At 40.0% G+C, this 12,722-nt stretch overlaps 1 protein-coding gene across 5 annotated transcripts in view; it reads left to right on the forward strand.

The window, feature by feature from the left end:
• The first annotated feature begins 1,047 nt into the window (after positions 1–1,047).
• stau2 (staufen double-stranded RNA binding protein 2) overlaps positions 1,048–12,722 on the forward strand; it is an 88,203-nt gene continuing 76,528 nt past the window's right edge. For all 5 annotated transcript variants that reach the window (XM_044176645.1, XM_044176646.1, XM_044176648.1 and 2 more), the window contains exons 1-5: positions 1,048–1,199; positions 3,046–3,253; positions 4,231–4,361; positions 4,844–5,003; positions 7,179–7,314. In XM_044176645.1, the coding sequence (XP_044032580.1) occupies positions 3,055–3,253; positions 4,231–4,361; positions 4,844–5,003; positions 7,179–7,314 (626 nt within the window). In that variant the 5' untranslated portion in view covers positions 1,048–1,199; positions 3,046–3,054. The remainder of the gene's footprint in view (positions 1,200–3,045; positions 3,254–4,230; positions 4,362–4,843; positions 5,004–7,178; positions 7,315–12,722) is intronic.

Raw genomic sequence — 12,722 nt, forward strand, 5'->3', positions numbered from 1 at the left:
AAGGGTTTTAAATATGAATTCTTATACTTGAGTACAGGTACACTAAGGCTACAGATGCATTCATTGCCCTCCTCTGTATTGAACATAGGCCAAACTACATGTATTTTTTTTCTTAATTGTGTGCCGTCTGTGCATGTTGCTGGCCAAGCTTGAAAAAGTGTCCATCATCAGTTAGTCTTTATGAACATTTAAGTTTTGTATATGCTACAAATTATTTGTTTTAGCATAATCAGTCACAGCTCACTATAAAGAGTCATGACCTTCACTGCATGAAAAAACGAGGGATTGTTTCATGTTATAACACTATGCATGTGTGTGAGAGAAGAAACACCACGCACAATATCATCTTTGTAAAGGAGAGTATACTAGTCCCTCTATGACAAAGCGTACCACAATAACACAAGTAAAAGTAGTTTAGTGGCACCATCTAGTGGTCACATTACAATAGTACTCGTGAAATTCTCTGCGCATTCATAATTAAATTTTTTACCTTTTCCCTACCACACTTCTTAATAAAAGTTTCCCACTGGAACTTCAGTGAGCCCTCTCCGGCTCTGGGCCCCCAGAATCATCACCACCTATCATCTTAGCAAAAGCAGCACTGACTGGATGTGGTTTCTTGCACAATGAGCTTGGTGAGACATAATCCAGACCTGGTAGTCTTGTGGTTTGTGAGACACTAAACTGCATGGCTCTTCATTCAAGACCAAGTTAACCCCTGTCCTCCGAAGTGCCCTTGAGCAAAGGCAGTAAATACTATCAGCAGGAGGGAGTTCTGTAGGTGGTTATGTGCTCCCTGGAAGAAACAGCCCAGCTCTACGTTTTATTATTAACTTCATAATTAAACTCATGATACTAGGTTAATTTTTGTTCTGAATCAAAGTTACACTGTTTCAGTGCTCTGAGGAAGCAAACCAGGACTGAACCATTCATATCGCCGCGGGGGTGGCAGATTCATTCAAGATTTACCTCAAACTGTAATGATGCTAAGTTAGCGATATGCTATACTTAACACTGACCAAATAAACAAAACACAAACTTTATACATGAAATATCAAAATGACCAGTCATTTGCCTCTATCGGGACATATTTCATTTTTTTACCCAGCCAAATAACGTGGTCTGTTCCCTCTTCCATCCAGTTCTCTTTAGTGTTTGCCAATGTCGGAGGTGTAACTGGGGTCTGGCCCTGGACAAAGGTAAAAAATACCCTAAAATATTTGACCCTTTGTTGTCGGATAGTCTCTGGATTATTCGTCACGCTGTCGCCAGTCCGTATATGATGTTGCGGTGGCCTAAAATTCACCAGACTTTCGTGCAGGATGGGGCGGTATGGAGATGCTAGCAAGAGGGGTGCTCGGCCGATCAGCCATGATGAGCGTTAACCGGTTAAACTAGCATTACTGGAGGTGGCTAGATAGTGTATATTCATCAGGAGAAATCACAATGACATATTAATGACAGCACGCATGCTTGCCAATTGTGTCGGTTTGTTTTTAGGAGCTGACATTTGCAGGAAATACCGTTTTCGCGTTGGTAACGTTAACGTTAGCTTCCTGCTAAGCTGCATACAGTCGAAGCTATAATGTAGGTTCAGGGGTTGCAGACAACCCTGTAGCTCTGTTAACGCAACACCCCCTCCATATTCAATTTACTGTGTAGATCAACCATGCATTCGGGTTGCTGTTTGGCATTGCGTTTGCGCATGTTGCTCTGAGAAAAGAAAAGCAAGAAAGACCCCGAGAACCTCAGGAGTACGCAAGATGTAACGACGATATAAACAGGGAAACAATCGATTGCATGCAATGAATTAAGGTCACAGATCAGAGGAAAGCTTGCATTTTATTTTGTGGATATAGTCGATATAAGTTGTTTTATGGCCATGCTACTGCTCAGTTGTTTACACCAGTCCAACCATGGCCCTCAACTGTAAACAATGTACAGGTAACACCTGTAATCATCACAACAGTTTACATCTGAAAACGTGAATCTGAAAACTGTCGCCATTGACCTATGTGATGTCTGAAACCTGATAAGATATTGATATTTTGTGCACTTTATTCAACGATCTTATGGATTATTTCATGGTGATTGAAGATATTGTTTATCACCTGGAGGTTCCAGGTTCAAAGCCAGCATTTCATAAAGTGTCCAGGTGCAATTTCTCCACACTCCAGGGGTTCAGTTCTGTCAGACCCTTTGGTCTGACCTCTGGGGACCTGAAAAGAATTTGCCTCATATCCCTTCAGTGCCTGCCACATATTACGGTGAACCAGTAGTGGAGCCATCTTGGCAAGATGTTGTGAACCAGTTTGTACCTTTTTTTTTAAAAATTAGTTTTTAAAATTTAACTTACTCTATCTTCATATTTCGTTGATGAAAAACACATGGTAGCATCTTATGTTACTTACATTGTATAGCCACAGGCACCTGTGTGTAATTGCATTCCCCAAAATATTGCAATGCTTGCATAAAAAGATGAAGTGAATGTGGGTTTTGTTAGACCCTCTCCGCTGTAACCTATGTCTACTTCATGCAAGGACTTCGTACCTCTCTTCAGTCACCAATAAAATGCGATTGAGCGTCCATTGTCTTGTTCAGGCTGCTATCACAGGATTCTCTCTTTTTTCCGGGGGCTTAGCAGCAGTAACATGAGCAAAGCTCCTTCAAATAAAGGTTCATTGTCTGGATGTATTAGCTGCCAGTGGATCAGAATGTGAGATAGGCCTAGGGCTGCTCAGTCTGAAGTCTGTTCTCCAGGCTTTGCCCACAGAAATCTGTCAAATGACAGTGAACAGCTTTAAATTGTGCAGAAACTGGTGTGGAATAATGTGTGCTTGAGTACAGGTGTAGACAAATGCATTCTTAATGATGCACACATTATTATTAACCTACTTTAAAAAAATAGATATATATTTTGTTTTTTATCAAACACAGATTTTGACCAGCACTAGTCTATTTAAAGTGATAAGGTTACAGTCTGTAATGATCGGTGTGTTTCTAAAAAAAAAAACGTCAAAGTTGTTCATTGTTGTATGGTTTCAGGAATAGAGCATGGCTCAAGTGAAAGTACAGACCTCAGCACCCCTGGCTGGTCCTGGCCTCTCCCCCGGAGTTCCCCCGACGGCCATGGCCAGCCCAGGATCCCTGGGTCTGCAGCCCTCCGTCAACGGCACAGGCCCGGCCCCCACACCCGCCTGCCCTGCTCCTGCAGTCGGATATGGGGACGCCCCTGTGTCTGCTACATCGCCAGGTAGAATGGCAACAGAATTGTTTCCCTTCAGGGGAAATGAAATGATCATTTTGCAATACTTTATGGTCTATTATTCATGATTATTAGTTGATTTGATTTCTGATAAATAATGAACTGTTCCACAGGCTGTATTAAAGAGGTGAAATGTTTCAGTGTTGCAAATATGCCAGCATTGTACATTTTGTGTGTAGCCATGGTTATCATATAAGAATATTCATTGTATAACAAGAAGAGAATGATATCAATTCAAGCTACAAAGAAAGTTGTATTGTCAGAATAGACTTCGCCATTATTAGACCTTGTCACAAACCTTTTCTGCTCTTCAGCTCTTAACCTGCTTTGGATGCAGGTCAGTTGTCAGTGGTAAAGGGTTGCACTCCCAAACGACCGATGTGACAACCTACCTCAAGATTGGTGTTGTACCTTCGTGTGTAACGTGTTGCTCTTTAAAAAAAAAAAACATGGGACAAGCAAGTAATTACAGACCTGCAGCTCTTGTTCTCTCCACTGCTTATTGTTAAAATCTTATGGTATTAATCAGATAATCCTGATAATATTTCATATCATTAAATTGCCATAGTCTTGAATCACAATCACTAGCCTGTAGCCTGTAGATCCTGTAGCCTTCAGACAAATCGAAACATACCTGAGCCCCTGCACATCTGCTGAAGAAGGAAAATATCTTGAACAAATGCTCGTGTCTCCCCTACAAATTGGCTCGTTTGTTTCGTGAGTGTTTTGTTTAAAGAATTTTGTCTCTTGTGCATAAGACATGATAATTACATATGAAATTTGTGTTATACAACATTTCTGACATGTGAATGATGCATGTTACAATATATAAATGTCCTAGTTCAGTCATGTGATTTGACACTCAATCAAATTATTAAATGTATTATATCAATACATGGTAATTATTCATGTAACTATAACCATGTTGCTCAGTACACCATGTATTCTGCTGTGCTCTGTCTTAGGCCCGCCCCAGGAGAACATGGCAAACCCTAAAGAGAAAACTCCAATGTGTTTGGTGAATGAGTTAGCCCGTTTCAATAGGATCCAACCTCAGTACAAGCTCCTCAATGAGAGAGGCCCTGCACATGCTAAGGCAAGGAAGTCTAAAACTGTGTAGACAAAATGTGCATGGGGAAAATGTTTTACTAACTGGGGATTGTCTTTTATCTTTCATAACACCCAAGTAGTGACACTTAATTTTCACGAAATCAGTGGTGGTGGCATGACAACAAATTTACCTATTGTGAAAGTTGAAACAGCGTCATTTCAAAGGTCTCACGATTACGATCAGTTGTATTTTTGAAATGATAGTGAACATCAGTGGCCATTTTTTTTAAATGATTAGTAAGTGAATTCACACTGTGGTTCACTAGATTAACTTACTTTCATGCTGATGTAATACATGCTTAGTTATAGACATTTCCTCCTGTGATGATGTTTGAGATTTTTGAGTACTTTTTATAAATGAACATTGGTCATGCAATACAGCTCCTACCAAATGGGTTCCAGAGGGATTTTGGTAAAAATTTAGTTGTTGTCGGGTAATGTCTCTACCTCTGGGTGTCACTGTTCCAGATCTTCACAGTGCAGCTGACTCTTGGGGAGCAGGTGTGGGAGGCAGAGGGCACCAGCATTAAAAAGGCCCAGCACTCCACAGCCGCCAAAGCGCTGGACGAGAGTGTCCTTCCCAGGCCAGCACCCCGCTCCCCTAAAGTGGACATCAACAGCAACCCAGGTACTGCAACCACAACAGAATCTCATTGCACTAAGAATGTGTCTGTGAAGGATTGCATTTAAATCTCTTACGCCTGGAATAGCTGATATTATACAAGTACAAGATGGCTATTTTAACTGAGGCAGATTGAATTGTTGAAAGCTACAAAGCAAGTTAATGTTTGTCATCAGCATTGCCCTAAATGCAAGTGTTTTTTCCCAACTGAAATATTTCTGGTAATTGGAGACAGCCTAGATCTAATCCATGTCTAATTTATGTTTAATGCTTTTAAGAGTGTGATAAATTGAAAATATAACCACTTTTTTTTTTCTACTTCGGCGGTGCCTCAGCTTCAGCCAGACAAAGTAAGATGGGATAGTGACCTGTCAGAAAAAAAGTGGATCCCATTAAGGTTGTCAATAGTGAGCTTAATTTTTCATAGCAGATAAGCTGGTTGCGGCTCCTACTATTTGTACTGTATTTTAACTATTGTAAGTAATTGTAGTAAGAAATTTGCTCCCGAGCTAAACTTTTTTTCCCCACATAAGTTAATCTTATGTGTGGAAACAACCATTTCCCATTTTGAGGTCAGACTATGTTTGTTTGTGAATTTGTTCCTCAGTTTATTTAGCTAATATTGTTAGCACTCTTAACTGCTAGTAAAATTCTTGAGCTCGTTCACATCTCACCGTTTTGTAATTGTTTTTCTTAAATGTTATTCCAAATTGAACATAGAACTTATTCAGTAGTGTCAATTAAATGTGTGAGAGTGGAGGTAACGGTAAAATATGTCAACTATGGAATTGCACATTACTTGTTGCATACTGTGTATGCATAATCGAAAGCTGACAGTGTAACAGAAACCACTATAAAATATGACATTGAAGGTATGGAGGGGTAGGAGGAACATGTTTTTCTTTCTTCTCCTCCTTATTTGGCAGATTGCAACAACTTTAAAGAGGTAGTTCAGATTTTGGACATTGACATGGACATTAACTGCATCATGTTGGGCCAGTTAACAATGACATCTTAAACCAAAACACCATGCTCAAAAAAAGGTTTTAAGCATCCAAAACAGAATGCAACCTTTTTTTAGTGCAGTTACAATGCTTTATTCTACCCTAACCTCTCTGTATAATGTAACTATTCAACAAAGTAGCTGATACAGCGAAAAAAACAGCAGCAACATTTCACTAAAGATGTTAAATTCTGTTATGGATGGTTGAAACTGTTTTCAAATGCTGTTGTGTGGTTTAAATTATCGTTTTTAAGTATCTATTGTTCATTGTGTCTGACAAGCATGGAAGGTCCATGCATTGATGCTGCCACCAGTGAGTACTCATACTACCATTTGTCAGAAAATCTGAACTGCTCCTTTAAGGTTGCATTGGTGCCCTCTACCGTTCATTTCTTCGAGAGCTAAGTGTATTGGTGAAATGAGGTATCCATTTGGAGGGAGATACGGAGGCATCTAAAGTCACTTCAGAGAGCAGCGTTTTGCTTTGGGACGTCACAACCTTTCATGTGCAAGTGTAATCATAAAGAAGAGGGCTGAGGATAAGGGTGAGACGTGACAAAGCTTTTGTGTCATGATGGTGCCTTTCTAGCTCCATTATTAATGGGATGTTTCAGTATTTTGGATTTTCACCTGGAGGAGTTTGCCTTTCAGGTGTAGCTCTCAAGCCACTAGATATATTTAGATAATCCACGTTCAGAACAAAGCCAGCACAATAAAGCCTAAGTGCAGGCTTGTGTTTTGTCTCTGGCCAAATTAATACCACGAGCCTGTCTTACCTCCCCTGCCCTCTGTGGCATTGTAGTGGTGAAAGACCTCATAGCCAGCACTTAATGGGATTAAGATAGCCCTGTGATAGGTTATGCAACATCAGTGGGGAGCTGTGGGATTAGCAGTGCATGCATCATACACAGTTGGACAGGTAGGAAAAGTCTACAGGTTTTAGGTAGAATACAGACATCTACATATTTTAACAACTCGTAAAGTCAGTTGGTACTCCTGTGTTATATTCTAAAAGACTACTACTAAGAGACTACTTTTTCCTGCAATTTTTAAAGTTTTATTTGCTGATGTGAGATAGCAATATTTCATACTTTATTTTGACAACTCTTGGTATTTAATGTTTACTACACATTTTCAATGCCTAGGTTTTAATCTTTCATATTTACTCTCATATACAGGCAGTATAACACCCACAGTGGAGCTGAATGGTCTGGCCATGAAGAGAGGGGAGCCAGCTATCTATAGGCCTTTGGATCCCAAGCCTATGCCCAACTACAGAGCTAACTACAACTTTAGAGGGATGTTCAACCAAAGGTGAGCTCCAAAAACTGAGCTTACCCAGCTGCCTGAATTGTTGACCATTTCAGTCCCAAGGCTATGTAGTGATACTGGCTTATTGTTTCAATAGTGGGAGGTTATTCCTCTTCTTTCAATTGACAAACTACACATTTCTGCACTACAGCATCATTTGTTAATAATTAGGGTGGACACAGCCTGCTTACTCACCTGGATCTCAGCAGGTTAAACATCCGTTTTGTCACCTCTACGTGATCACTTCAATTGTGCTAAAAGTCGTGATAAACATAAATTGGTAATGACAACACCTGTACTGTGTGATCACCTATATTGGAGTTTAATGCTGAAACTTTAAATTAAGCTTTAGAGGGGACAGTAAATTGTCTTGTTAACATTACTGCCATCACCTGACTGTCTATGGAAGAATATCTCAGTGTTTTACAATAGCTTTGTTTTCCCAATCCATATTAAAAAGAGAAAAGCTTAATTTTGGGTGCCTGAAATGCCAGCTTAGTGTGGAATGGATAGGTGGCTAAAACGCAGAGGAAAAGTTGAGCTTTGAGATTTATCCTACTGAGTGTGGACATTGTCTTGATATTTATGGATGACCTCAAACTGCATTGTTTCTTTGATCCCACTGGCTCAGATGTGGCTCTCCACTCCATATGTTTTCTAAACTGATGAATGTGGTGCCCTCATGGGGTCCCTTTGCACTCAGTCTCTGTCAACTTTCTTTCTTCCCTTCGTTTTTTTCCCCTTGCTTTACTGGAGCCATCCAGCCATTTCCAGAACTCCATAAAAATGCCACAGAGGTGCAATTAATGATCTCCCCTCCCTCAGTGAAGGAATGTTATTTAGGACTTTAGGATGCATTGACTTGCCTAACACAAAATCCAGGTACACTGTGATACTCGCAGGATGCCACTTTTTAGGTCTAGTAGACAACATAAAGAAAATCATCAACCAAGGAGGGTAGAAAAAATGTAAAGCACATTGTGGAAGAGAAATTGGTACATCTTTTTCCCATGTTTAGTTAGTTAGTTTTATGTATTCAGGTGGTAGGCTTATTTTACTGAAATGTCATCTTAATATAAACATTATTGTACGAAAGTAGTTTATGGTGTTATTAGTGTTCTAAATAGTATGATTTTAAATACAGAGGCAAGGTAAAATAAATTGTGCATACAGTTTACAGAAGCTGAGTTATGTGGCTCCAGAGCACACACTGCTCCTGAGAACATGGCAAATGTCATAAAGCCAGTATTCATCTAGGTTAGTTTGATAAGCAAGGAGTTATTTTCAGGAGACATTATGAGTCCCTCCAGATGGCAGTGTTTCCTCATTTTAAAAATCCTATAGGACTGCTTCTCTAAGGTGATTGAGCACCCATTTTGTAACAGGCAACGTAGGAATGTGGTGATTTTAATATAGGTTTTCATCGGTATGGTTCTCTGCATTGTAATCTGTATTATTTAATTGCTTATTAAAGCACTAAAAACAGAAGACCACAACAGAGAAGCATGCATGTCTGTTTTGCTTCTTACATAAACATTGGCTCAAGTAATAAGGCTAAAGTCCTATGGTAAGGTATTCCGATGCCAAATGTGTGGGATTTATTTTTAAAATGTGGATATGTCGCCAGAAAATGTCAGTGATTCAGTTGGAGTGTTGGGTAACTGAGTCTAATGTCAGCAGACAGTCTAGCATCTGGCTCACATCTTCTACTATTTGATCCATGCAGGATCAAACAGGGAGTGAAAGACAAATGTCTGTGGGGTAGAGGAGAAAATGTGTTTTCCAGCATCTGTCTGTCAATGTCACAGTGATGTGTTTCTAAGAGACAGGCTGCATCTATTCCTCATGGTCTGTTTTGTTTTCTTATGCCACTTGTAAGTAAGGAAGAGAGAGGAGTGAGGGGATGTGTGTGTCTGACACAGGAAAGACGTAGGAGTATATATTATCCCAAGGTCACTTATGTTTTCATTAGGTCTTTTTCTTTCAGTGTAGTCCAGCCCCGGATTAATGAAAGCGAGACCTTCTGAATATGAATTCTCTTCATCAGATGACTGACTATGTGGCGGAGTGACAGGCCATATCCACAATCGGTCACCTTAATGATGCTGCAGGGAAACGAAGGTTTCCATATACCCATGTCCTTACCTATTATGATGAATAAGAGTGATCCGGAGTCATGTTGATGGAAAATCTTACCATTAAAAGGGCAACCTGGCTCTGATCCATCAGCGCTCTAATCACCACCAAGACCAGTATTGATTCATTCAGAAAGTGCCCTGATGAGAAAAAATGGCAATAATATGAAATGTGCATTTATCACCGTCTTAATGAATCTTATTTATGGCGAAGGGCCTGTGCATAATTTCTTACAATCCAAGTCCATGTTTAAATCACCGATTCATCTCTGTTATCCTGCCGTCATAACCACACCATTGTTCATTCTCAAATACTGAATGTAGATTGAATGAGGCATGTTTTTCAGCTTATTCAATCAGTTACTGAGCTGCTGTGAAACATTATATGGTAAGTCAGCCCAAATGATTCACATAAATGATAAGTGGATCAGGAAAATATTTTTGTTATCAAGAAAGGTGGTTACATCAACTGCATCAACCATTTTCATGGACAATCCCCGACTCCTGTGTTATCATTGGAACACCTGATTCCAATGACTCATACTCGGCTCCTCCAGTCTATCCATGGCGCTCCCAGCTTTCTCTCTGCTGCTCTGATCCCAGTGGGGTGGGGGCGCCTGAGTCCTGCATTCTGTCAGAGTTGGAATTTGGATAGAACTTTCCCTGTTAGAGCAAAGCAGTCAGAAGCTGCCCACCTCCTCCCAACCCTCATTTGGTTATGACCGTAACATTATGCCAGCTGGAAGAATAGTGGGCTGAATGACTGGGGGTGCTTTGCTCTGTGACATTTCCTCCTGTGATGATGTTCAGATACTGAGCTGGCCGTTACTGCTTTCTCTGCAGGAAACTGAAAGAAAGAGTGGGTCATCTCTGCTACCACCTCTGTTACACCAATAAGAGCGTAAATAGGGCTCCTATTTTTGTTGCTCGTAAAGACCAACCCATATGGAATTATCACCCAACACTCCAGTTCCACTCAGTTCTACGGAGCATTTTTAGCATCTTCCAGCTCATAGTTTTGATGTTTCGGCCCATATCTTTACTGTTTTGTTTCAGTGTCAGGCAGCTGTTTTCAGTGACAAAGCTGATAAACCCACTGTACGCTACATGCCCAGCATCAAACGTTGTGTTTACAGCATGTTGTTCAAAAACATCATTAATGCACGTTTAAAAGAAAACAATCTGGGAATGTAGCATCTCTTAGGGCTAGGGTTTTGAATATAAAAAAAATCTGATTAAATATGAATCATTGAAATTAAGATTTTGCTTCATAAACACTCTGTAGCTGACGATTAATTGTCTCTTTGGTGCTTGATCAGCAGCTTATTTCTTGATACTGTCAGTTACCAGAAGCATTTTATGAGCTGTCCTCGGCATCTACAATGTCTTCTTGTAGCAATAAATGTAATGACTTTTGCATGCATGGCGACATGAAATCAATCATGTATACCATAGTGCTCCTTCAAAAACAAACAACAAAAAAAAACTCCTTTTCAATGAAAAGCAGTAAAACCCTACAATGATGAACATTAAGGATTAAGTACGGATATCAATAGATACTACTTGGCTTTTGATTGTGGCACATAAAGGGTTAAAATACAGTATGGCTGTGTTCTATATGGCAGTGTCCTTGTAAAATCAATGACAACCTTACATATGATGCTTAGTGATGCTGTGGGTCTGCGTGTGCTCGCGTTTGTGTGTGTGTGTGTGTGTGTGTGTACGTGCTCATGTAAGAAATATAACGTGACAGTTGCAATGGGAAGATAAAAATGAATACCCTTCTCATGCCTGCAGGACATCAGAATAACATCAGACAGCAAAACTGCAGCACACATACAAAGAGTACACACACATACACAGGTGTACGTTGTCATCTACATCTCTAATTGGGCCACCCTGGCTCACTGAAAAGGCATATCTGCCCATGAGCACTTTTCTATATTCAACATTTCCTCTCATTTCTTCCTATGTGGAGGTATCAGATATCCCCTGAGGTCCTCTTCACACACGCAGTCGCTTATTTAATTTTTTTTGTCTTTCTCACTTTGTCCCACTCAAGTTTATTTTTTTATATAGCTTACTGGCCTGTTGGGCTTTAGAATCTCATATAGCCTAATCGGGACACTGTGTGCTCTTTCGTCCACTCAGGCATGCCACAGATATGGTTTCTCTTATCCATCTCATCATCACTGCTGTCTAAAAACAAAAGGGAGCTGCCAAAGCCCACAAGGTAGAGACTTCAGAGGAATAACTTTTTTATTGCATTACGGGTTTTTTTTTTGTGTGTTTTTTTTAAATCACCACATATTTGCGTGGATCAGTAAATCAAATGCATTCACTCAGATAGTTCATAAATTACCATGGGCGACATGCCAGAACAAAGCATAATCTGTCCAAATTGTACAAATGGGTGTAAACTCATAAAGCTGTGTTTTATTGAGGAGACTGGGGGTGGAGGAGTGGAATACAGGTCCAACATAAACAGATGCTTAGAATGATTTGTGCTCAACAGACTCAGTGACACAGAAGTCTGGTCTCTCCTTTCATCTCCTCTCCTCTGAGTAGAGTTTAATGTTTGTGTATCCCTGTGTGTCCTCCTCTCCTCTTTTGCCCTGATGTATTGAATGTAAAAACAGACCTGAAACCACTACATACAAAGCAGGTTACATCAGTAGAAATACCTTTCGTAATTCTGCCTTTCAGTATGTTTGGCAGGGTGAGTCAGATGAGTGGGCTTCTTCATAAGAACTCACATCTGCATGGTTGTACAGATAAACACCACTTACGTGTATCTTTTCCCAGGAAATTGGACCCTTCTTTTGCTGTAGTACTCACATTTTTCTCATTTTTTCTCTGTGATTTTTGTCACATCCTGGGTAGCTGTGTGTATAAGTGCTGAGCGGTAAATAGCTGTCAAGGACCATGCCACTTTCCTATTTCCCAGCGTTGTTGCGCATCAGTTTTGCAGAAAAGCTGCAGTTTTATCACATTCATCCCCCTTATTGAAATTCCTCTTAAACAGATTCCAGACATAATCCTATAGTGGTTTGTGATCTCATTTAAACTCTTCGGATCTGAGGAAACAGATTCTTAAGTTTTAACCACATGTTGAACTCAGTCCACATCTCAATCACTAATCATTCATCCACTCATCTACATCCACATCCATTACGAATACAGAAATATCACAGATCTATTACAAATTTATACTTGGTTTTCTGTGGTTTGAATCATACCAGGAGTAGACACACTGTTGGACTATGCATCTATATC

The sequence above is a fragment of the Siniperca chuatsi genome, linkage group LG19, assembly GCF_020085105.1.
Source record: "Siniperca chuatsi isolate FFG_IHB_CAS linkage group LG19, ASM2008510v1, whole genome shotgun sequence".
NCBI lineage: Eukaryota > Metazoa > Chordata > Actinopteri > Centrarchiformes > Sinipercidae > Siniperca > Siniperca chuatsi.